This window comes from Phragmites australis, chromosome 19 (assembly GCF_958298935.1).
Source record: "Phragmites australis chromosome 19, lpPhrAust1.1, whole genome shotgun sequence".
NCBI lineage: Eukaryota > Viridiplantae > Streptophyta > Magnoliopsida > Poales > Poaceae > Phragmites > Phragmites australis.
The window spans coordinates 19,434,935-19,461,969 of NC_084939.1; the positions used below are offsets into that span (position 1 = coordinate 19,434,935).

At 40.9% G+C, this 27,035-nt stretch overlaps 1 protein-coding gene across 1 annotated transcript in view; it reads left to right on the forward strand.

The window, feature by feature from the left end:
* LOC133900234 (probable serine/threonine-protein kinase At1g54610) overlaps positions 1–18,676 on the forward strand; it is a 30,378-nt gene extending 11,702 nt beyond the window's left edge. Inside the window, exons 2-9 of the mRNA XM_062341350.1 lie at positions 3,230–3,722; positions 4,229–4,513; positions 4,583–4,900; positions 5,025–5,252; positions 6,177–6,277; positions 6,370–6,472; positions 17,507–17,785; positions 18,328–18,676. Of these exons, the coding sequence (XP_062197334.1) occupies positions 3,230–3,722; positions 4,229–4,513; positions 4,583–4,900; positions 5,025–5,252; positions 6,177–6,277; positions 6,370–6,472; positions 17,507–17,785; positions 18,328–18,474 (1,954 nt within the window). The 3' untranslated portion in view covers positions 18,475–18,676. The remainder of the gene's footprint in view (positions 1–3,229; positions 3,723–4,228; positions 4,514–4,582; positions 4,901–5,024; positions 5,253–6,176; positions 6,278–6,369; positions 6,473–17,506; positions 17,786–18,327) is intronic.
* Positions 18,677–27,035: the final 8,359 nt, after the last annotated feature.

Here is a 27,035-nt window from a genome sequence, read left to right on the forward strand (position 1 = left end):
TGTCACTACACCAACTCTCCTACGTCGACTGCATATCACCGATCTCTCATGGCATCGCTGAACGCAGGCCAAACCTCATGCTTTCGTAATTTCAGGGTGCTTGATTTAGAGCTAGAGAATTCATGAACACTTAAATCTAATAATCGGTATCAGAGCCATGCTTGCCTCTAATCAAGATCCATTAGAACAAATCATATTAGTTGTGTTCAGATGATGCCATTTCATGATCATTTAGGCCCAATTAGCTTCGATTTAGATCAATTTGTTGTCAATCATATGTTTTATGTCCAATTAGACCTAGATTAATGACGATTAGGATTGAATTAATGCACATGATTATGGTTTTTGGACATTTATGCCTTTGTGATAGACAATATGAGATAATTAGCTCATGCTTATACTCGGATTAGATACAATTATACTTAATATTCATGGATTAGCTATTCTAGTCTTGAATTAGTCACATGTACATGTTTTTAAGGCCATTTGTTTTCATTTTAATCAATTTCTCATACATGTTCATGTGTTTCCTTGTTTGGGGATAAATCGGCTAGTTATGGCCAAAGTCACCATATCAAATCCAATTCCGGGGTTGTTTTGAAATTTATAACACAGATCTTATTTGGGAAGCAAAGGTAGAAAACAAATAGAAACTTTTTACATGGACCTTGTCCAAAACAAGGTGCTTAGAGCGGACAACCTAGCTAGTTGAGGCTGGCCACACCAGGACTCATGTGTTCTTTGCGACATTGAACAAGAAACTGGTCTTCATCTTTGCCTACATTGTCCCTTCGCCTTGGAGGTGTGGGAGACCAGTGGTGGATCTAGAACAAATTTTAGGGGGGGGGGGGGGCTCAACTTCTTCTTCCTTCTTCCTCTTTTTTTTTCTCTCCTTCTTCTTCCTTCTCCTCTTTTTCTCTTTTTCTTCCTCTTCCATGCCCAAAAATTACAGAGGGAGTTTGGTGGCTCTCAAGTGTTTCTAGGGGCAGGGGTGCTCAAGCCCCCAAGCTCCCCGTTGAATCTGCCCCCTGTGGGAGACTGTCCTCATTTGGGAGCTCACCCCTATTTTTCAACTAGTTAACCCACTTGACTTCAGCTTCATTCTTGATTGGTGATGCACGGCCTCAAAGAAGCTCCCGAAGGAGGAGCGAAGATCCTTTAATGATCGCTATATATGTCATGTGGAATGTATGGAAAGAGAGTAATTGACGAGTCTTCCAACAACGGTCTATGAATGCACAGGAGGTGGCCACTGGAACGAGAGAGGATAAAATCCTTAGGAGGAGAGCTTTTATTCCAACAATGTAGCGTCTATGTATTTTTTGTAATTGGGAACTCTGTTTTATTGTTTCTTTTCCTCTTGCTTAATGGAATGGCAGAGCTCCTACCTTTGTTTTTTTTTAAAAACTTTGCACTACGGTCACAAGAAGTTTGAGGATATGACAGAGAGGGATGTCATCGGCCATGCTAGTGACCCGCATAGTGCCAGAAGGTATAAGGGTATTGTGCTTGTTCTTCCACTTCTTGGGGCTTTAACTAATGACTTTGATTAGTGGTTGGCTCACAGTGCCAAGATTGGAGATGAATCATGAGGCTGCAGGCAACATCATTACAACCTATCGGGATCCTCAGCAGTGATGAAGAAAATGCAGATGGCTATAGTAAAATGCATGAGGACGGGTTGCGAACCGTTGGATGCTTGGATGATGGATAGAATCGGATGCTACAGTAACAGGTGTTGCCATACAAAACTGTTCTACAGTAAACCTGAACCCTGTAAGGATGTTGGTGTCATAACTCGTAAGGATGCACTGGCTCTCTTTGTGGACATCATGCTAAGAAGAATCGCTATGAACAACTTCTCATTCTTTGCAGCGCTGATTGTTAGGAATAATAATTTGTATTCAACAGTAGCTCCTGGACAATATATAGACTCTATATGAGAGAATAAGATAAGTACTCTAACAACCTATACGTAAAAAATAAGAACTCTATATTCCTAATACCCTCGAATGCAAAACGTATATAATAGTATTATATTTGAAAGAGGAGTAAAAAAAAATTATAGCTCTAATACCATGTAAAGAATACCAACTTATATTCAATATTAGTCTGTAGATAAAAGAAAGTACATGATAAGGACTCTAACGATTTATACATAAAGGATAATAACTCTGTATTCCTAATAACATGCAATGATGTGCAGCACGATTGTCTCGAGTCTCGAAAGTTTCAGCTCCACGGTCAGGAGGGCAGAAAATGAGAACTCAGAATGCGTCATCAGTCTTTGCAGTTCTTACACGTATTCATGCAAGAGGAACCAAAGTGATTTCTCATGCACATCCCCTATGACTTCTCATAATATCTACCCATTGATTTGTTTAATCACTCATATTTATCTATAAATGGAAAAGAGAAAACAGGATAAAAAAGAAACACAGATAACATCTAATTTTAGCTCTCGAGAAATCCTCCCCTCCTCTCTTTTCTCCCTGCTTCGTTGTTCCAAGCATTGTTTAGGAATTTAATTTTTTTCCTTTTCAAGAACTCTTTAATTTTCTTAGTTGGATTAGCAGGGGGAAATGATAAAAGAGTATTGGCAGAAATCTGTCATACAGCAGTCTTCGGTAATCCAAATTCTTTTTGCATTGTGATCCCCACCTTTCTCTCCTCCATTTGATGATTAGAATGGAGAGAGCGGAAGGTAGGGGACAGTGTACCACTTTTGTTTCCATTATACTTTATTGAAAGGGAAAGAAGAGCGAGAAACTAACTTCTGGGTTAAACCTTCAATCCTTTTGTAAGGAGATTGCAGTTTACATTGATCGCTAATCGCCCTTTTCCTCATCATGGCCTCTTTAGATTGAGATTTCATCATTGCCTGGATTCCAAAGCAAATTGTTTGGATTCTGGATTGCAGAGATTGAACCGTGTACTTCGGTGGGGGCAGAAAAACGCCGTACGAGTCATTGTCGAAATCTCAATCTGCAGGTTTGATTTTTTATCAGTTTTGTGAATTCCAAATAAAATTCTGATTTGAATTTCTTGTAGTTAGGCTTTTCCCTGTGAAATTCCAAAGACGTACCAATTTGGAGTCTACAGAATTTCATCAAGGCTGCAGTTGGATCGAGAAATTCGTGGTTTCATGCACGGCCTATTTCCTTAGAATGAAGAAATTCACGAGGAATCCGCTACAAAGTTTAGTACAGATTCGATTCCTTCAATCAAGTGGAAGAGCATTGTTAAATGGGCTTCTAGGTCACATTTGTCCTAAATGTTCTAAGAAAGATGACGGCACCACTTCAGAGGGCCACACCACTGCATGCACATGTTTGCAACGGTTCTTCGCACCATCAAGTAGTGACTCTGCAGCTGTAGCAAGTGCCAATGGTGGAAATACTGCAGCGCTCAATGCCCAGTCAGAAGAAAATGGTTTCACTCCTAGCTCCCTCTTGGACGATGCAGAGAAGACGGTTTCAGCTGCTGACCATTCTAGGAAATCGAGCGTGCACCGTAGACTGAAAATCTGGATCAGCAGTGGGCATAATGGCATAATCGGGAGACATGGAATTAAGCTGGAGCTAGGAGTTCCCAATGTGGCTGTGCAGTTATCATCTGAACATGTTGATCCTGGATGGCCAGATTGGCTCAAGAGTGTGGCACCAGAGGCAGTACAAGGTTGGTCCCCTCGGCGATCAGATTCATTTGAGAAATTAGGCAAGGTACATTATTAGAAATCTTTTACGGTGGTCTCGAAGTAACTTGAGCCATCTATTTTTTAGATCGGATGGTCTAGATTGGTTAAAATACTACTCATTATTTAGAGGTAGTATGAGTAGTATATGAGAGGAGTATATGTAGTATAAGGGCATTTTTGGAAAAAAAGAAATAGCATGGTAGTTATATCATGTAAATTCATAGTTTTAATGTTTAGATTGGTCTGAATGCTGATTATTTAGTTGAATAATTATTTAGGGATTAGATATAAAAAAAAGATTACAATGATCTTCAATAGTATGATAGTTAAATATTAACACTACTATCATAATTACAAAAATGTCCAATCACGTGAACGGTCAGATTAAATTTATACTACCTCCTACCTACAGGTAGTATGGACCACCGTAAAAGAACTCCATTATTAACATGGTGATACTATACTCCTAGTTGTTTCATCTGGTAATTTTTTATGTTGGCACTTGTGCAAACTTTTTCTTTCGAATTGCAGGTAGGACAAGGAACTTATAGCAATGTGTACAAAGCCCGAGATCTTGAAACCGGCAGGTTTGTTGCGCTAAAAAAGCTACGTTTTGTCAACATGGATCCTGAAAGTGTGCGCTTCATGGCTAGAGAAATTCGTATTCTACGGAAACTCAATCATCCAAACATCATAAAGTTGGAAGGGATCATAGCATCTTCTGTTTCACAAAGCCTGTATCTTATATTTGAGTACATGGAACACGACCTTGTTGGTCTTGCTGGAACTCCAGGCCTCAAGTTCACTGAGCCACAGGTGATTGCCATAATATCCTGGTTCATTTGAAAACGTGGCATGAATTTTAATGGTTTCACTCGAATCCAGGTCAAATGCTTGTTGCAACAGTTACTTAGTGGCCTTGATCATTGCCACAGCAATGGTGTCCTGCATCGGGACATGAAGTCTTCCAACATCTTGATTGATAGCAGTGGTGTTCTGAAGATTGCGGACTTTGGTCTAGCAACCACTTATGATCCTGACAATCAGCAGCCACTGACAAGCCGTGTTGCAACATTGTGGTACAGACCCCCTGAGCTTCTTCTCGGTGCCACAAAGTATGGTCCTTCTGTGGACATGTGGAGCACAGGGTGCATTCTTGCAGAACTGCTTGCTGGCAAGCCAATCTTGCCTGGAAGAACCGAGGTACAGGCAACTGTTACACTCTGTGAGGATACAGGATACGCGATACTAGTATCTAGTTGACACACAATTTTACCTTGTGCTCATTTAGTCTGTATCATGATTTCGTCAAATAATACCATGGTAGGTGGAGCAGATTCACAGGATTTTCAAGCTCTGCGGATCACCTTGTGGTGAGTACTGGAAGAAATTGGAAGTACCCCAAACAGGGTTGTTCAAGCCCGGCCGCCAGTACAGGGGGTGCATTGCCGAGACTTTTAAGGATTTCCCTCATTCAGCTCTAGTTCTTCTAGATAATTTGCTTGCATTAGAACCAGAAACTCGTGGAACAGCTTCCTCCACTCTCCAGAGTGATGTAAGTTCTACACATTTCTTATTTGTTAACGTCGAACATCTTTTATTGTTTTAGATTTCAACATGCAAAAACTTCTGTAAGTCTTGTTTATTACAACAGTAATTTAAAATTATTAATACGAAGTTACCTACCTAGTTATTTCCAACGGGTTCATTGCACATTGAGCAGTAACAAATAGGGACCTAAAAATCACTAGTATTTGGGCTGTTATCCTACCAGCAACCTAAAAGAATAATCTGTGCTGGTATGATTCAAACCAGATGGTTACCACTTTCCCCAGCAAAAAAATTATCTGTTCGTCTTTTATCGAGTTATGCCTAGTTACTTTGAATTTGGATTGTTTGTTTGGTGAGGTTGAATGACTTATGCTCAAATAGCAAACATGATGCATAAATTAGGGACTATTTCAAAAGTAGCAAAATGAAACTAAATTAATTAAAACCAAATAATGTGTCTGGTCACGACTTGAAATGGGCCTCTTCTGGATTACAAATGAAAACATAGAACCCTGTGAACGTTCATACGGAATTTTGGTTTGCTTCTAGCTTGTTACAGGGGAAATTATGCCAACTTTCTTCAGTAACTTTCTAACTGGTTCAGAAGTAGTTGTCGAAATCTAGTGTCATGCATTAACTCTAACCTAGTGAACGCAATGAAGTTATTATGTCTTGGTCTAGACAAATTGATCAGCTGTCTAATATCCAAAGGAGGCCTTTGGGTTTGGGAGATCTTTGCACCGCGCGGCACTCAAAGGAACTTATTGTGCGAGGTGTCTCCTCTCACCACCCAGAATCGAGTCCTCAACAACTCTAATCTTGGTGTCCAATTCTTCTTAACACAATGCCACCGAGTTCCTCTTCCTCTTAGATTGGTCTAGTTTTTTCTTTTTCACCGCGGAACTTAACCCTGTATCCAAATCTTTAGTTTTTCAGAACGAAGCCACTTGCTTGCAGTCCCTCAAGCTTACCAAAGTGCCCAGCTAGCAAAGAGTACGATGTCAGACTCCGAAGGGAGGAAGCTAGGAGGTACCATTTTCCTCATTTTATTTCCTTTTTCAGGGGGTGCAATCGAGTTGAATCATTAGTAATTCTGACAATCTCTCTTCCTGTTCCAATAGGCAAAGAAAGGCGTCTCAGAGTGTAAGGGGAACTCAATCTGTTGTGCAAAGAAATGATACTCCTACAATAAGCCGTGCTGGTAATGGCTCCATCAAAACACAGGTTTGTATGATGGCTTAACAAACAGAACTCTTTTTCCACTTCAAAGTCCCTTTTAGTTGAACGGGCATGGGAATTATAGTGGGTTGGAGACTACAAATTTGAGGTTCAATTCCGTCTCGTTAACTCAAGAAGTTTCTCAACTTTAGTAGATTAGCACATTGCTATGCTTACTGAAGCCGTGGATTGCTTCCATGTTCAGTCATCAATTTGTCCGCACTTTTAGGGCTTCGGAAACCATTTTTCGAACAGTTTGCAGACCTTGGCTGGGAGTTGGATTCCATACCACCACATTTCAATCTTCTTTCAAATTTCTATATTCTAGTAGGTTTAATAGTAAGCAGAGGTCAAACAACAACAAAAGAAGAAAGAAAATAGCTCAAAAATGACATACTCTCACCAAGAGCTACAGTGACCCCTGTACCTGCTGGAACTTTGGGTTCCTGGCTGTAGCCGGCCGGTTACGGACGGGATTCCATACACGTCTTAGTATCAGCAGTTCTGCAGGACTGACAATACCGATTAGAGAATCCGTGAATACGTGTCTCATCAAATTTTTGAATGGACTTTTTTGATTTTCTCATCCAATGCACTCAAAATAAAGAGCGAAAGCAAGAAATCAAGAAAAACAAAAGAAAATCACAATGATTATGAAAAGACCATGGTTCTACTGGATGAATTTGAACACTAGATTTCATGAGAAATTAATCCAAGTGTCATCACTCAAACTCTTGCAACTTGAATGAAAAACATTTAGATCCAAAGAAATGAGAACTAGATAAAGAAATTCTCTAAATTGATAGATCTAAAGGATGGAGATGATTTAAGATCAATTTATATGTGATTCTTATCCCACTAGTAACAAGAAAGATAACTTCAACTAGGTGAAATTTTTCAGATTTCAAACAAAAACAAGAATTGCAACAAAAACCGAGAAACTTACAACTAAGCAAAGGAGCCAATAGAGAAAAATTAGAAGTAGATGAACATAAGCATAAGAGAAATATCCTATTTTCTAGCGGATTACAAAGTATTTTTATATTAAAAAATTCTCACATAATACATAGGCTAACCACTCCTCTCTCACTATCCTAAAATCCTAGCACATAACACTTAAATAGATGGCTCAAAGGTCTCAACCAGCCATCTCCCTCTATTTATAGTCTAGGTTCCTTACCTCTAAATTTCCTTGATTGTTCCTAAAATACTCATCTCTTCCAATATACTTCTATTTACCACTGAGGGAATTTTTGTCAATCTTTTTCTTCGTCCATCAGACGATCGTGGAGCCTTCATAACTTAGCTTCGTCTCGACGCAAGCTTCCCACGGTTTTGAGGCAAATCGCGAAACTGTCTCCTACGCTTCTCAAAACATGACTCACTACCCCTTGCTTATATCTTAAGCAAGCCACCAGATGTCGACGCAATGTACTTTGTCTTGTGATCTTGATCGCTGGTAAGTCTCTCTTGCTTCCAATCCCTTAGGCCGTCTTGTTACTTGCACTGGCATCCCTTTTGTTTGACTTTGTCAACCGTCGTCTTCATCCACCTTCTCATGTTTTGCTTGCACACCACTTGTACAGCTTGATCACCCTTGACTCCGCCTTCCACCTTGATCGTCCAGTATCAAGCACCCCGCTTAGCCCTGATCATCCCGTCATCGACCACCAAGTAGCATCCATCACCCGCACATCACACGACAAGCATAACATATCTCCAATTAGACAAAATTAAAATTACCTCTTGGAGAACTTATCTCAGAAAAATCATGAATACCGGATGATTCGGCGTGTATTGCCCTTTGATCATCGAACCATCCAGCGCTTGTGATTCTGACTTCACTAAAAACTTCCTAGAAAATCCTCGGACGAAGCATCCAGTGTACACTCCTCCATCATCCGACCATCCGGTGAGTATAACCCGGTAGACAAGTTATTTTGCAACCTCTCTAGAACAAATGCTATGGTGAGGCATCTGACGTTCACATTCTCCATCGCCGGATCATCCAGTGTATAGAACTCCTGAACTCCGCCTCCTGGAATGCTCCAGCGTGCACAATGCCTCATCGTCGGACCATCCAACATGTACAAATTCTCCAACGCCGGATCGTCTAGCAAGTACAAATTTCTTGGCTCAGAGACAAACACTCCAACTTCAATATCTTTGGTTAGTCTCAAACATAGACAAACACAACCATGCTTATGCAATACAAAAGATCATCAAACCAATTCAATAAACTTATCAATTACTCATCACAAATAAATCAAGGCACATGTCAACTTGGTTTCTCAATCTCCTCCATGATGAGTGAATTGACAATTCTAAAGCACAAATATTTTGGTTTGAAGAAATTGTAGCAACAGAAGTTCATCCAAGTGACCAAAAGGCTAAAGAGAAATCAAATCAAGATCACTTGGCATAAGAAAGAATGTATAATCCCGAAGAGAAGCAAAGACAAGAATAAAAAACTTACCCTTGATGAATGCACATTTTTCATTATGCAAGAGTCTTCTTTCTGATTTAGTGCATATTTTCTCCCCTTTTGGCAATGCAAATATCAAGGACAAAACACGTTGCAATGTATGAATATGCAATCCTAATGATCTTTCACAAGTATACCACAAAGTATTTGCAAATGCTAGAAATGTCAAAAGGCTATAGAGAGTAGAATATGGAGCTCACAAACATACAAAGGCTTAAAAAGATATAGTGTCACAATAGCATGAAGCTTTACAAGCTAAATCTGAAGAATTGTTAATGCATTTAAGTTCACATAGCCGATTCATGGCAAAAATGACCACCATATAAGCATCTACTTGTGCTGAGGCAAGACAAGTATTGAAAACTAGCAAACTTCAATCTCGAACTAGACAAATAAGCATTCATGATAGTAGATTTTGCAAACACTTACATATGAAATCAAGACTTAGTTAGATCAAGTGATTAAAAATTCAACATTTAGACACAGTTCTTTGTAATTTATTTTATCCTCAAGTTGCCTTTTATCCAAGTGAATTGTCGCACGACTGGGTACGACAAATACCTTGAGGCGCCAAGACAATCGTATTCGATCATATCTTAGCACAAGAAATTTGATTTCTCAAGATTATTCAAATTGCACAAATTATCAAGTTTTCACCAGATCAAATCAAGTAGTGTCTTTACGACACAAGGAACACAAGTTCCCTTAAGACTCTATCATGAGCTAAACATTTGATAAAGGCAGAAAATATAGTGCAATATTTCATAATCCACTATCTTAAACCAAGAAGCTTAGAGCAAGATATTCATCAAACTAGACTTAACACAAGTATTGAGTAAGCCAAAACAATTACGAACATAGTGATCAAGAATGTAGAATTTCATAGTCTATATGATCCATAAAATTACTAAATGTCATCTTTAGGAAAGCTAGCTTGCTTGAAATATTTCATATCAAACCATCAAGAGAAGCCTAAGATAAAAGATTGCTCTGCACAACTACTCAACTTAATCTGAATTCAATACTAGCAACTAAAAATGTTAAATACATATAAGTCAAAGCTCAACTACTATGATTATCTTATATGATGCTATGCAATGCAAATACAATAGAGTATGTACAACAGTAACCCCCCTCACATAATGCCATAGGGATGGCACACTCCAAGCTCTCTCCTCAGAAAAGCTAATCTTGTTGCATCTAGAGGCTTGGAAAAGATATCGGCAAGCTGGTGTTGGGTATCTATGTATCTCAAATCAATGTATCCCTTCTCATTATGGTCTCACAAGAAATGGAATCTCATATATATGTGTTTGGTTCTTAAGTATTGGACTGAGTTATCAGCTAAGTTTATGACGCTGATGTTATCACACAAAAATGACGCACTCTTAAATTCTAATCCAAAATCTCTCAAAGTAGCAACCATCCAAAAAATCTAAGAATAACAACTAGTGGCAGCAATATATTTAGCTTTAGCAGTAGACTGCACAACACTAAACTGCTTGTGAGAAGACCAATAAACAAAAGATGTACCCAAGAAATGTCTAGTACCCGAGATACTCTTCCTATCAATCCTATAGCCAGCAAAGTCCGCATATGAAAAAACTCAGAGGAAAAGCAAAGAAGATGTAGAAAACCAAATGCCATGCTCAAGGATGTGTTTGAGATACCTTAAGATGCGCTTCACCACTTGGCGATAAGGTGTCCTTGGTGATGCTTGAAAGCGAGCACACAAGCAGACGACAGAGTGGATGTCTGATCTTGTTGCCGTCAGGTACAAGAGGGAGCCAATCATACTCCTATACTCCCATTGGTCTACCGCCTTGCTATCTTCATCTGGATCAAGCGTGGTCGAGGTATCCATCGGTGTTGCCAAGGGCTTTGCATCGCTCATGTCAAACTTCTTCAGCAGATCATTAGTGTACTTTATTTGGTGGATGAATGTACCTTGCTTGTATTGCTTGATTTAAAATCCAATGAAGAAGTTGAGCTCGCCCATCATCAAATCTCGAACTCCCTACTCACAGTTTCTGCAAACTTGGCCACAAGAGTATGAGAAGAACCTCAAAAAATGATATCATCTACGTATATCTGAACAAGTAGGAAGTCATTGCCATGCATAAAGGTAAACAAGGTTTTATCAACCGACCCCATCACATATCCATGCTCTAACAAGGACTTGAACCTATCATACCAAGCCCTAGGCACCTGCTTAAACCCATATAAAACCTTCTGAGGCTTGTATACTCTATGTGATATTTGAGTTGCTCAAAATCAAGAGGTTACTTGACATAGACCTCTTCTTCTATAAAACTATTTAGGAAAGCACTTTTAGCATCCATTTGATACAACTTGAAACCCTGGGATGCCAAAAATGTAAGGAGGATCATAATGGTTTCTAATCTAGCTACTGGTGCAAATGTCTCTCCAAAGTCTATCCTCTCTATTTGAGTGAAAATCTAGGCCACAAGTGTAGCTTTATTTCTAACTATAGACCCATCCTCCCACTATTTGTTCTTAAAAACCCAATTTGTGCTGATAGTATGAATATTTGGAGGTGGTTCTACAAGGACCAAACTTGTTTTCTCTCAAACTTTTCTAGTTCTTCTTGCATGACATTGACTCATTTTAATTAGAAAGAGCGTGTCCAACATCATAGGGCTTAAAGCAATAAATGCAGAATCAGTGAAATGAACATGTTGAGCAGATTTGGACCTCGTTATCCTTTCACCAAGGTCACCAATCATCATTTGTTGCGGATGTCTTTGCTGAATATGTTGAGGAGCCTCGCATTGTGAGATCTCCCCCTCAAAACGCTATTGGTGTAAGCTCGAAAGCAGCTGAAGTGGAAGTAGAGGCTACAACACCCTCTACCGCTGTAGAAGAAGCAGAAGCTAGCTCTGAAGTAGATGTGATAGCAGGAAGTAGTGGATCATCCTCATCATCACCGAGAGCTGGAAGTTGCCATATATGAAGATGCTTTCACTCATCTCTTAATCATCTGCATACTCAAGAACATGGCTAGCATGAGGAGTTGATTCATCAAAAGTCACATTACATGACTCTATGCTGGTGTTAGTGTCAAGATTATAAACCCTGTAAGAATGACCATGAAGAGAATAACCCAAGAAAATCCCATTGGAACAGCACGACTCGAACTTTCAACATTGCTACGCTTTAGGATGAATCAGGGGCAAAAAAAAACTCTCAAATGAGAAAACTTTTGCTTCCTCCCAAAGTGCAACTCATAAGAAGTCACATTCAAAATTGAGCATAAGAAAATCCAATTAGAGATATAACAAGCTGTGCTAATAGCATCTGCCCAAAACTTCTTAGGAGTCCTATGCTCATCAAGCATCGTCCTAGCCATCTCAACCAAAGTTCGATTTTTTTCTTTCAACCACGCTATTTTGCTGAGGAACACGTGAGGTAGAAAATTTATGCTCAATGCCATGTTCAAGACAGAAAGCATCAAAGAGATAGTTCTTGAACTCGGTGTCATTATCACTATGAATTGCTTTCAATGCACTAGAGAGTTCATTGAACAATTTCAAAGCTAAGCTCTCAAAGTGTGAAAACACTTCATCCTTACACACAAGAAAGAACACCTAAGAGTAGTGAGAATAGTCATCAACAATGACAAGTACATTCCACTTCCCACCAGCCGAACAAACTCAAGATGGACCACCATACCGACAAGGAGTGCAAACAAGGTTTTTCTCAAACTTGAGCTTGGGCAATCCTCAGATCAAGCCTAGGGCACTTAATTGTGAGAGTAAATCAAAACTCTTGTGCCCTAGACTCCTATGCCACATCCAAAGCTTAGAAGAAGGTTGTGCAATTTAACACCAAGAAGAACCATAAAACTCAAAAAAATCGGATCCAAAAACTCTCCCAACTCAAGAAATTCGACAAAGCAAAGCACCCGAGGAACCAAGAACTCAAGAAGCATTGCATTTGAAATATACTTTCAAGTCCTCATCCAACAATTGAAATACAAAAAGCAAATTGTATCCCAGATACTCCACCTAAACCATATCCTTGAGAGTAAAACTCTCACTCACTTTTATCAGACATTTGGCCTTCACTCTACCTTTTATGAAATCCCAGAAAGTGATGTAATCATGTCATTTCGTTAGGGTGAAGCTAAAGAACCATGATGCATATTTAGTCATATGAAGTGAATAACCGGAGTTAATGAGCCACTTGTTCTCTAAGCCTCCACCTGCCATCTGCATTAAGTAAGAAGAGATCAAGTACTTAGTGCTGGAGTAAGTAAGGAACTTCTTAGGGATCCAGCACTGAGTCGCTCGAGGTGAAGGGGTGAAAACAGGTGTATGTGAATTAGTCCTAGCACGCTGGGGGTGAGTACCACAATGAGGAACACATGGTTTGCAAAAGCTCTATGACTCAAAGCCTCTGCCGTGCGGATCAAAACCATATGAACCATGGTATGACCTACGCCGGCATCGCCTCTAGAAGAGAACTAAAGAGCGTTTGAAACTCGTGAGTAAGAGCGAGGAAAAGATTTATGTACACCAAAAGAGGGGCGATACATGTCCCAAGTGCCCTGTTTCCATTCACGCCGCTCATCTCTCTTATGGCAAAAACAGAACTCAACGAGGTGACCCTCTCTCTAGTAGTAGGTGCACACATGGCGCCTCTCATCAACCGTCCTATTAATCACTCTAGGTTTTGTCACATGGGCTTTTATCTTAGGCTGAGAAGCTTTCTTGGATTGTGTCTTTGGAAGCTCTCTCTTCTTAAGTTGTGGTGTGGGATTTTTCTTTTTCGGCATAAACTGTGTGGTATTGATCTTGGCTTTCTCAGACTCTTGGGTAGTGGATGTGGTGAAAACAGTCTTGCCAAGACTGTTGTGAGCAACTCTCTACAAGCCCAAATCTAGAGCTAATCCTGTCTTGTCTACACACATTTTGGTCTTGGTCAAGTTAAATTCATTTTGCTTTTGCCTTCTAAGCACTTCACCACAAGAGAAATGATGTACTCATTCTAATCTATGAGCTTCTGAACTTGCCTTCTAACCCAACTGAGTTTGTCCTTAAGGAAGATGCAAGTGGAACAATTTGGCTACATATTCTTAGAACACTCATCACTCTCTAATCTAGACTCTAACTCCTTAATGTGCTTGACTTTCACTTCAACATCCTTTGTGAGAAAAGGGTAATTCTTACAAGCACCTAAGAGACTAGGTCTAGACTCCTACTCAAGGAGCTTCTTCTCAGCAGTCTCAAGCTGACTGATGACTTGAGCATGTAAAGTTTGAAGCTCAACAAGTTTATCATGAACACAAGACAACTATCACACTCCTCATCCTTGGACCTAGACCTAAGCAACTTAAGCTCGGATAAATAACATTCTAGCTTTGACTTAAGTTCCTTAACCTCACAAACCGCTTTCTTAAGGAATCTATCATGACTAACAAGAGCATCATTCAAGGTATCAATTTGAATAGAATGTTGATCGTAGGAAGGCAATACCTCAGAGGGATCAAGCTCGGGGTCACTGTCGTTGTCGTTTTCCATGAAGCAAAGGCCAGCGAAGTCCTTATTCTTCTTCTTGCTCTTCAAGGATTGATCCTCCTCCTCTGAGCTTTCATCCTCTCTTGAGGAAGTGTTGACATTGCTGAGTGCCGCCACAAAATCTCGTGAAGCCACCTTTGCCTCCTTCTTGGCCATCTTGTCACGATTCTTGAAGAAGGACTTCTTGTTCTTCTTGTGCTTAATGTGATCATGGTTGCGGTCTTCCTTCTTCTTGAGCTTAGGGTAGTCCACCTTGAAATGAGTAGTGTCATCACACTCATAACAAGCATGAGAGCCACCCTCTTCCGATCTCGACGGTTGTTGTAGAACTGGGTAAACTTCTTCACAATCAATGCCAAATCTTTGTCATCAAGTGCATCTACCTGCTCTTCTATGATAGAGACCAAATAAGACAAAGCAAATCCACTAGGTGAAGTGTTAACACACGAAAGACCAACTCCAGCTTCACCAACACCACTAGGTCTTGAAACCAACACCATATTTTGAGATAGGGATTTCCTTGACCTATCCTAGCCGCCTTGGCTATTTCTATAGATTTTACCTTACTGAAGAGTTCATCACAAGTTAATATGTCATAATTGGATAACTCATCAATGCTAAAGATCTTTACTTCTCATATGTTACGGTTAAGAGTATAGAGAAGCTTGATCGCCCTCTCATAATCAGAGTAAGGCAACACCGCAATGGATCTAAGATTGCTAACAATCCAATCAAATCGAGCGAACATGGCATCCGAATACTCTCCAAGGATTTGCATGAACATCTTATATTTATAATTGTACATGCTCCAACGCCAAGCCTTGATCATGTTGGTGCCCTCATGAAAGACACTAAGATTATATTTCTAACCTTGTTGTTAGCGTCATATTGTTCAATTTGGGCCTGAGAAGTGCGAGCAAAAGGAATTTTGTAGTTGGAGTCTACAATCTCCCATATAGCACTTCCTTGGCTTAAGAGATAAGCCTTCATGTGCACATTCCAGTACGAAAAATCATGACCTTCAAAGAAAAGGATCTTCCCATATCTCTCCCTTATCACCTATGGATCACAAAGTCAGTTAAGACCAACACCTGATCAAACTCGGTGCTAATACCAATTGTAGGGCCAAGAATGACAACTAGAGAGGAGGTGAATATGCGCCTCACCAAATTCTTGGATGTACTTTTCCTATTTTCTCATCCAACACACTTCAAAACAAAGTTCAGAAGCAAGAAACCTAGAGAAACAAGAGAAAATCACAATGATAAAAAAAGACCATGGCTCCACTAGATGGATCTGAACATTAGGTTCCATGAGAAACCAATTCGAGTGTCATCGCTCACAAACTCTTGCAACTTGAATGAAAAACACTTAGATATAAAGAATTAAGAACCAGATAAAGAAATTTTCCAAGTTGATGGATCTAAAGGATATGGATGGTTCAAGACCAACTCATATGTATCCCTCTAGCAACAAGAAGAGCAACTTCAACAAGGTGGAAATTTCAGTTTTCAAAGAAAAACAAAAATTGCAACAAAAACTAAGAAACTTGCAACCAAACAAGGGACCTAATAGACAAAAATTAGAAAGAGATGAACACAAGCACAAGAGGAAACATAAACTTCATTTCTTGCAGAGGAACACCCTATTTTCGACGGATTACAAAGTGTTTTTGCATACAAAATTTCTCACCTAATACATAGGCTAACCACTTCTTTCTCCCTCTCCTAAAACCCTAGCACACAACTCTCAAATGGATAGCTCAAAAGGCTCAAACAGCCATCCCCCTCTATTTATAGTCTAGGTTTCTTGACCCTTAAAATTTCTAGATTGTTCCCAAAATGCCATTTCTTCCAATACACTTCTACTTACCATCGAGGGTATTTTTGTTCATCTTTTCCTTCGTCCATCGAACGATCGTGGCGCCTTCATAACTTAGCTTCATCTCAATGCAAGCTTCGCAATGATGCCACGTGCACTCCTCCTTCCCACGATTTGTAGGCAAAATAGTGAAACCGTCTCGCACATTTCTCAAAGCGTGACTCACCGCCTATTGCTTATATCTTAAGCAAGCCACCCGATGTTGACACATATACTTTGTCTTGCGATCTCGACTGGTGACAAGTCTCTCCTACTCGCGATCATTTGAGCCGTCTTGTCACTTACACCGGTATCCCTTTCGCTTGACTTTGTCAATACGCCGTCTTCATCCACTTTCTCACACTTTGCTTGCACACCACGTGTACAACTTGAATCACCATTGACTCCGCCTGATCACCTTGACCATCTAGTACCAAGCACCCTGTTTAGCCCTGATCATCCCACCATTGACCGTCAAATTGTATCCATCACCTGCACATCACACGACAAGCACAAACATATCTCCAATTCTATCTCCAATTAGACAAACTTAAAATTATCTATTGAAGAACTTATCCCAGAAAAATCGTGAGCACGGATGATCCGCCATGTATTGCCCTTTGATCATCGGACCATCCGATGCTTGTAATTCTGACTCCACTGAAAACTTCCTAGAAAATCCTTCGGTGAAGCATCTGGTGTACACTCCTCCATCGCTGGACCATCCGATAAGTACAACCCGCCAGACAAATAATTTTGCAACCTCTCTAGAACAAATACTCCGGTGAGGCATCCGGCATTCACATCCTCCATCACCGGACCATCCGGTGTATAGAACTACTAAACTCTGCCTCCTGGAATGCTTCTGTGTGCACAATGCCTCATTGCCGGACCATTAGACGTGTATAAATTCTCCAACAACAGATCATCCGACGAGTGCAAATTTTCTACCTCAGACAAACACTCTAACTCCAATATCTTTGATTAGTCTCAAACATAGACAAACACAGCCATGCTTACGCAATACTAAAGATCATCAGATTAACTCAATAAACTTGATAATCACTCATCATAAATAAATCAAACCACATGTCAAATTGATTTCTCAAGTTCATAACTGTATTAGCTAACTCTGATCGGCTCTGCCATCTACAGAAACATGAAGATACCACACCAAATATCAACTCAGAGGATGAGCCACGGACATTGGCCACTGGGGTGCAATCTCCTGGATTTGACTCCACATGGAACAGCAGAAGAGATTCCAGTGACCATCCGGAAGTACCTGGACGCAAATACAATTCTGTGAGAGTGGCAAATTTCACTGCCATAAGGACAAAGAGATCAGATGTGCTTCAACCTGAGTCGGCTGATGCAAGGAATGAAGTGCCTGCTTCTGACACGGGGGACCGGTGCAAGATGGGGCCAATGATGGTGAGTATTACTTCTGAAAGTTTGCTAGTTTTTTCCCCATATGTTTACTCTACAAAAGCACCGGTTTGGTCAGAAGAAAAAAAAAATACATAAGAACATCAGCTTCAATGGCACTGTTATTGTTAGTGTGAGACAGCCAGTTATACTATTGACTTATTACAGATATTTATGCTTCACCGTTTGTTACAAGAGTATTCCTCAAAGTAGATGAAGCTGTTTAATTGACACAATCACACAAAATTTTCAAAAGTTTTGGATTAGTTATTCCCAGGATTAGTAGATACAATGGTTTGCCACTCTACAATGTTGTGCTATCCTAACCTATTGAGTGCTTGTTTATGTAATAATTTGCAGTTGAGATTTGAAACTGAGATTCTTATGCCTTATGTGATACTTTTTCTGGATCAGATCTCCACCGCGTCGTACCTAATGATTTTCCTTTCTATTGAAACATTTTAGCTTTTTTGACGTCAAGATCACAACTTTTTTTTTTGTATCTTTTGATTATCATTACTCACTTGTTTTGCTTTTTGTCTGATCAGAGCTACAGGGGCAAAAGCAGAAGATTTCAATACTCGGGCTCAATGATTACTGCAAAAGGGAACATGGAGCAGATGCTCAAGGAGCATGAAAGGAACATCCAAGAAGCGGTGCGCAAAGCGCGCCTCAACAAAAGCAGAGAGTTGTGAAATAGATGCTGAAGTTAAACTGTTGACGATACCAACATTTCCATGTTCCGAATCATGCTGCTTGGAAAATGATATCAACATGTTTTCCTTATTGCTGCTCGGTACAAAAGCTGCAGTTGCTATTGCAATTCAGTCTCAGAATTTCCATGGGCAATTAGTTCTTCACCACCTTGGCTGGATCCATCACGAAAGCTGCGCTTTCTGCCCATGGGATTCGAAAACCCACCAGGCCACCAATTTTCGTCGTGCCCCGGGCTGCAGCAGCTCTGGTCGGCCCTCCTCCCTGAAGCTTCCAAGCAGACATCGGTGGAAGAAGAGGCCTGTGATGCCCTCAGCTCCTAGTTCTCTGGATCAATAGGAAAAAAGCAGCAACATAGAGCATTTGATAATTTGATTGGTAGCATTATTTGTGAATCCAGTCTTGTGTCAGTCTACGGTTGTCTTTTGCGTTGCAGTCAGAATCAGCTCGAAGTTACTTTTTAAAAGCCCTGCCTAAAGAGGGATCGATTAGGGAATATTTAAATGTTAGAAAGGTTAAAATATGTAAACTAAGCTAGGTACAACTTACACGTCGAGGAGTCCTTTTACAACGCTGTAATCATGCTCTCCAGGTTTAACTTTTTGTCCTATTAGCCTTGATGAGTTGAGGTACCACACCAAGTTTCACTTAAGACAAATGTCCAGTAAGACTCAATGACCACTGGTGTTGCTGGCGCCAAACATGTAGTCCATTTTGGAATATTATTGCATTACCCTGGCCATATAGTCCACAACGTAGTCGTTATGAAGTTGGATGACCGAGATTGTAATAGTCTCAGGGTCAAGAAATCCGATGGGCTCCTTATTCTTCTTTATTTCTTTGATCAAGTATCTACATATAAGAATATAGTTAGATTCAAGACTTAGTGGTATTAATTAATTAATGTCCAGTTTCAAGGGATTTACAGTGTGATGATCCGTGATAACCATACGTTCAAGGCATTAAGGTTGAATAGGTCATATAAGTTATTGAAACCACAAAGAAGTCTACTTATAGTAATTATATAGGTCGATACATGCTTGTCCCATCCTAGTTAGGCCATCTACCGTCATCAAGGGCTTTCCATATTGAAATTTCATATTAGCACTAGTCCACGCTGCTCCAATGTCCGTGAACTTCTTAGCCGGTAGAATGGCCTTCAACCTCTTCGGCAAATGCTTCTTAGAGTCTTTCTTCCTGGCTCCCTTTTCCTTCTTCTTTGGGCCCTTTGGAGGAGACGAAATTAGAGCTGAAAGCGTGGCTATAGGATGCGGAGAAGGCAGTGAAGCTGACTTCTCTAGAGGAGGAGAAGGTAGTGAAGCTGCCTTCGTTGGAGGAGGAGAAGGCAGTGAAGCCGACTTCTTTAGAGGAGGAGAAGGTAGTGAAGCTGCCATCTCTAGAAGCGAGGGGTGCGGCGGCGGTGTACTTAAAACTCATCCAGATTGGGATGCACTGGAGACCACGATGTTGCCCCTCTTCCACTGGATACTTTGACGAAGAGCTTCACCCAGAGTCGTGAATTCATCATTGGAGGGGAGCTTCAACACGTGATCGGTGGAATAGCCAGCACGTGTTGAGATCGTATGTAAGATATAGACATCTGGAAGCACCTGACCCCTTATAACCTTGATGTAATACCCACCAGTCCTAATTAAAAGGCTATAGAATGTGGGCCATTCTAGTAGGTCAATCGTATCCGGCACAGTCACAACAGCTATTGGTTGATCGACCTCCTTGGAGGCGCAGATACTCTTTCATGCATTTTCGGGGCTAGTTTCCTTTGGGATGGAAATCTCTATTCCTTGTGCTGCAAGCATTTGCATGATGTTTGCATAAACTTTCTAAGTGATATCCCGTATCAATGCATCCACATCCACTACACCCGACCTCTTTCTCTTCTTGTACATTCCGAGGTCTTTGGAAAAGTCATATTTCCAGCCCTAGGAACTGGATACACCTCGCATTTGACTTGGGTGCTCTGGGTTTCCCAGCGTCCCTGATAGAAGATCTTGTTCCCTGACTCCAGTGAAAGAATCTTGGCTAGCTTCAGCTGTCTTTTCTTTTACTTTTTCTGCAATTGCCTGGATTTTCCTGTTTCTAAATGTGATTTCTTCGCTTTCGGATAGCTCACCTCTTGCACGTAAATATGACCGTGATCATCCTGAGAATTACAACCAAGGATTCTCACGGCATTCTTTGGCTAACTTTTCATCTTCTACTTGCCATTTCACCATTTTCCCCACGTACCTGGTTGTGCTGGTCTTGTGGTTGTGCTTGTTCCTAGCCCAAAGTTGTTCCTTCTCCTCACTCTCCTTTTTGAACTACTCTAAGCTCTTCATTTGCACAAAAGCATCTCAACCTTCCACTTTCAAGTGCTTATAGCTGTCAAAGGGTGCCACCCCTTTAGCCAAGTACCGATTAACAAGCTTGCTATTAAACCTTCAGTGAAGTTTTGCGATCACTTTCATTGCTTCATTTTCCGCGGTGATCTTTTGATGCTCACTCATGTTTCCAGGGTACTCTAGATACTGCTTGAGGTCATTGACCTTAATCGTTATTGGCACCCTCTCTCGAGCAACCAGCTCTACGACCCTCCAAAATCTATTCAAGGCCTTTTCATCTGTAGGTAGCCCATCAACATCGATTTTTATGATGGTAACCTTGTCAGTCAGCTACTGTGTTTGTGACCTTGGATTTCGAGCTCGTGCACCCCTACTAGCTGTCTGACTTGGAGACTATGCTTCCTCCATCTAGAGAGAAAACAAGAGGGGTTGACATGAACAAAAAATATTCCTCCACTCAAGAAGTATGAAATGCATTGACTCATCTCAATATCTCTTTAGCGGTATCATAGTCGGAGCTACTTTCCCAATGTCAGCTCGGAGGCTCATATGGAACAGGTCTTAGGCTGTGTCACGAGTGCTGACTTTCGTTGCTGTTAGAGGAGGATGATGGGTGCGGGCTTGGGCTCCTATCCACCCCATCTTGTTCTAGGGTGGTCTCTAGTGTAAGTATCCTCTGTGCTTGTGGTTTCTTAGGGGTTGTTGTCCTCTTCTGCCCCATGATACTTAATCAACCACTAGATTATTATTTGCCTAGAAAAAAACTAAGAATTTCCGAACAATGACACACTAGATTATCATTTAAAATGGAAGAGGAAAGAAGGTAAGATCAAGTGTAGTATATTCTATCTCAATAGAGGAAAGAAAAGGAGTCAAGAGTATTGGAAATGAATTATATGTATATGTACAAACAACACATTTGAAATTTATTCTAATAATTTTACACAGTCTATCTTTTTGTCCGCACCAATCTTTCAAATCTTGTACTTAGAGAATAAAACTAATGAAATGACATCATGATTACATATGCATGCTGTCAATAGTTAGCTTCTTGTGTTATATTAGGGGGGGGGGGAGTAACCATGGAATATGTGATATGTATATGAATTAGTATATGATCAGCTTCTTGAATGCATATGAATAGTTAGCTCAAGGATATATATATATATATATATATATATATATATATATATATATATATATATATATATATATACTATTACGTCATGGGTTATATTAATCATCAAAATTAATCTTAAAAATTTGGAACAGACATTTTCGCAAACAGTTGATACACACATTTGCAGCAAGAAACCTAGAACACAATTCCAACTAAAATAGCACACATTCTTGACTTGTTAGTAAGAATTGCATGGTAGTGTAATCCCAAGAAAGGGAAAACTTAGGTTGTTGACTCACATGCATTTCCGCAAACATTTGATGTGCACACTCCAAACAACAGCGATCAGCCGAGCAGCAATCGTAGAAATTCTCACAAATTGATTAGCAGTGGAGGGAGGGGGGGGGGGAAGGGGCCGGCAAGCTTTAGCTTAGTGTGGGGGAGATCGTGGTGCAGTCGCCTCAGTTGGAGGGTGGCTGGAGGTGACGTCTACAGAGGGGGTCCATGGAGGAGGTCGAGCGGCTGCAGGAGTGCAGTGAAAATGACTCTATTAGGTCATGATTGTGATTTTGGTGATTAATGACAATATAATCATTAAGACTAACATGTTTATGAAGTATATGCTTTAGTAGGTCTCATTGATGTTGGACACGCTCTCACTGGATGGTCCAGTGCTCTGTGTATTGAACTCACTGGAGCATTTCTGACAAAAGGGAAGAGAATACTAAAGATTTCACCGAAAGGTTTGGTGATTAGCAAATGTGATCATAGGAGAAATTCTTCCAAAGAAGGGTGTTGTGCTGAAGAATGAAGATAAGCTGATCAGATAGTTCAGTGCTTGGCTTGTGCACACCGGAGGAAGTGCATTGGAGTATTTTTGGTGCTGGAAGAATTGTACTCATCAGAGCTTTATATCTAGAGGTAGCTTTACCTCACCAGATGGTTCAGTGTCAAATGGGTAGAAGCAGTGGAGCATTGTTGACAAAGGGGAGAATGCAGATGGATTCATCGGATGGTCCAGTGATCACTGGAGGATCACGCCAGACTAATTCTTGCAGAGAAGAATCCAATCACAGAAGAATAAAAATCAACTCACCGGAAGGTCCGGTGCCTGTGTTATACACACCGGATGCTTTACACTGAAGTATTTCCCGCAGAAGCGTTACTAAGAGTTAAAGATCGAAGAATACCTCACCTGATGATCCCGTGGTAGGTGCTATGTACACCGGAGGCTTATACCAGAGCAATTTACACAGAGAGGCTATAGAGGCTCGGATGGCTCAAGTGCACTCATCGGATAGTCTGGTGATGGAGATGAAGTATACACCGGAGTGTCCGGTGTTCATAGAGGCTTTGAGTGGGAGTCCAATGGCTAGTTTCTAATGATGTACACACCGGATTGTTCGGTGTTTGTACTACTATTATCACCAAAATATCCGGTGTTAACAACTTTTCTGAGTCGTTGGGAAAATGGCTAGTTAGCGGAATTGAGGCTATAAATACCTCTCCATTGCTAACCAATATTCAAGGAATTTTTCATAATCTCCTCTTGGCTCATTTGGTCCAAGAGGAACAGCATCATCTTCGACAACGGAATGCTTTCATTTGATTGCTATAAACACAACTTGAAAGAAGAAGTAGGCCTTGTTTTCCACAGAGTAAAGCTAGCTGTAAAAGTTGCTTTACTTTCTTGGTTAGAGTCCTTCTTCTAATGTTTTTTAGGCTTAGATTAGGGTCTTCCCATTTGAGTCTATGACTCACACATGTATCTACCCGCCTTGTTTCTATCTCCCCTTTTTATATATAATTTGCAGTAGCGAGCTCCCCTCCTGGTTCCTTTTTTTTTTAAAAAAAATACCCTTCCACTCAATCATTTGAATGGGCTGGAGTCCAGAGAAACATAGAGACATTTGAGGAGACATTCAAGTCACCAAAGTGCTTAATATGATCATCTAAGGTAATTAAGCACATGTTTAGTGCTTATAGGCCTAGATAGATTGTTGCTAGTTGATTGCTGCCTAGAGAGTGGATCAAGGAGTGATCCTAACTTGTACAGGGTAGTGCACTGGGGCCTTGGAGTCTTGGTGACTCGACAGCACCTTGAGCCAGAGTTGCTCAAGCTTGTTGATCCTCTGACTTGATGTGGAGAGGTGGCAAGACATGTGTACAGGGACACGGAGACCCTTGCCTTGGTAGCTCAGGATACAAAGTGAAGATGACGACAAGTGACTGGTAGAGAGGCTAGTGCTGAGACCTTACCTTTGTATCTATCTGCCTTGTTTCTTTCTCCCCTTTTTTATATATAATTTGCAGTAGCGAACTCCCTTTCTGGTTCCTTTAAAACAAACCCCCTCCACTCAGTCATTTGAATGCACTAGAGTCCAGAGAAACACAGAGACAGTTGAGAAGACATTCAAGCCACCAAAGTGCTTAATATGATCATCCAAGGCAATTAAGCACACATTTAGTAAATGATTAGTGCTTATAGGCCTAGAGGGGTGTCGTCTGCCTCGGTGGAAAGTCCAGGGGGCAGGTCGGGAGAGGAAACCCGAGCACCATAGACCGCTTGCATCGTTTAAGACCGATCGTCAGGGTAGTTTGCTTTAGCACTTACCTTACTCACCACATGCCGATCTAATGGTAAGGCGAGCTGAATACTTTCGCAGTTGTGGTTTTGTGGGCATGAACATCGATGGTGTGAGCGGGCGGGTTTGTAAGTGGTACTAGTTTGCTCCGAGAGTAGTTCTAGTATTGTCGTGCCGAGCGATGCATACCCCACACGGTTAGGGCTGGTTGGGAAAGGTTGTCACGGGTACCCCCTTGTGTGCACTTTAGTGGGTGGTACAAGCCGTATGGTCCTCGTGTCGTGTGGATCCAGAAGTATCCCCCTGCAAGGTGTATAAACAGTTTAAAATGCCGCGCTCTCGGTTATGAGCATGTCTATCGCTTATCTGCACCCGGTCGTAGAGTTCTCGTTGTGGTTTGTGGATGATGGCATGAGTTTGATGGTTGGGCATGTGATATTGGTCTGGGTATGGTGGTTGGTGGTTCGAGTTGGCACTTGTTCGCATTGATATACTTGTTGTTACATTTACATATGCTCAGTTGTTGGTTATGGCAGGGTAGTTTCATATAAGTTGGTTAAGTTAGTTGCTCACACCTATGTCTAGGATGCTTACTGCTTAATTAACTTAACCATGTTTAATTCTTGCTACCAGCTTAATGCATGATCCTTGGAGTCGGGAGTATATATACCCATACTGTGTAAGACTTGTGAGTACCTTCGTACTCAGGATGCTGCCCTGAAGTTGTTGCAGGTTTACAGGTCGGTGAGGAAGAGGCAGTGTTCGGCTACTTTGTGCCTGCCGATTAGGATGGCGGGTAGGAGTAGCACACTCTACTCCGAACTCGGTACTTTTGGGATGGTGCCTAAGGGCATATGGCGCCATCGGCTTTTGTTGTATAGGTTTATCTTCCGCTGCGTAGGTGTTGTTTCCTTTTGATGTAAATTGTGGAAACAACTGCATGTTTAAAGACTTGTAATATAAATGTTTAATTACCTGCTCTTTATTAAACTATGTTGTGATGAATATGTTGGAAGGCGTGTGTTCCGATCCTTGGGCACAAAACACGTGCCGGGACTACCGGAGCGGTATTTTGATTAATTGTCGTGGTTGTGATTATGTCAATGATCCGCATGATGATTAGTTCAAATACTGTTTGGTCGGGTCCTCATAGCTTATCGATGATCATTCAACAACATTGTGAGTTCTTCCGTCAAAACACACTCCTGTGCATCCAATGCTTCTCCTGCTATGGTTAGTCAACGATAGAAAATAACGAAAGATAAATTATCCCTATCAACTACTAGGTGGTGGAGGTGGAGCCACACACTCTCAAGTTCTTACCAATCACTGCAGTTGGCACAACCGGTGGCTGGTTTGTGATACCATATCGGGTGCGAGTGAGGTAGTTGCAAGGGGAGAAACCGTTCTGATCGAGAGAAGGTGTAGCTTGGATAGGCAGTATTTAGTAGCAAGGAATAGCTATAATTGAAATCAGATTAGCAAAGCTGAATAAAAATCCATAGTACTCATCACAGTTGCTGGCCCGAACACGTTCCTAGAACTAGCTCAAACAAGCCGAAAACTATAACAGACATAAGCACAATGGAATAAAATTCACAAAGCAAACTGATTCTCTTTTTTTTAATTCTCCCTCTTTTTTTGCACTCTTTGCTTAGAAAAGTCCACAGTGCACGTCACAATTGCTGGCCCGAACACGTTCCTAGAACTAGCTCAAACAAGCCGAAAACTATAACAGACACAAGCACAATGGAACAAAATTCACAAAGCAAACTGATTCTCTTTTTTTGCACTCTTTGCTTCTTCTTCTTTTGCACTCTTTGCTTCTTGCTTGCTTTTCTTTTCTTTTCTTTTTTTTTTTGCAAATGTGACACAAACTCAAAACTCTTCTACTGCTTTTACTAAGACCAGTGAGGTACGTGGGTCACAAACTTTTTCCGGAGAGCAGGGATATAAAGGTAATAAAAAGATACTCTCTCTCTCTCTCCCTCCCCCCCCCCCCCCCGCTCGCTCTCTCTCTCTCTCTGAACTTTGGCTACCTCTGTTTAAGCTATCGAGTGATACTCGAACTTTGTCGGACAATGCTCGATATGATGATTATGTAGGGTGTCCGAGAGCAGCCAGAAACAGATAGATCCGACTAGGTTGTGGAGGTGAAAACGAGTGGATAGTTGAATCTGACTAGGTGGTCAAACCCGAAAGGATGGTCGAATCCAACTAGGTGGTCAAATCCAAGGAGATGGTCAAAACGACTAGTGATCGAACCCGAGTAGGTGGTCGAAATGACTAGTGATCAAACCCGAGTAAATGGTCGAAATAACTTGTGGTCAAACCTGACTAGATGGTCGACTCGACTAGAGACACAATCTCGGATATTGCAGACAAGGGTAGGCCGAGATACACGACGACTAAACAGCAAGACTCGACACTAGAAACTAGATCATGATGACTCGACCAGCAACAAAGATACTGACGATGGACTCAAACTCAACAAC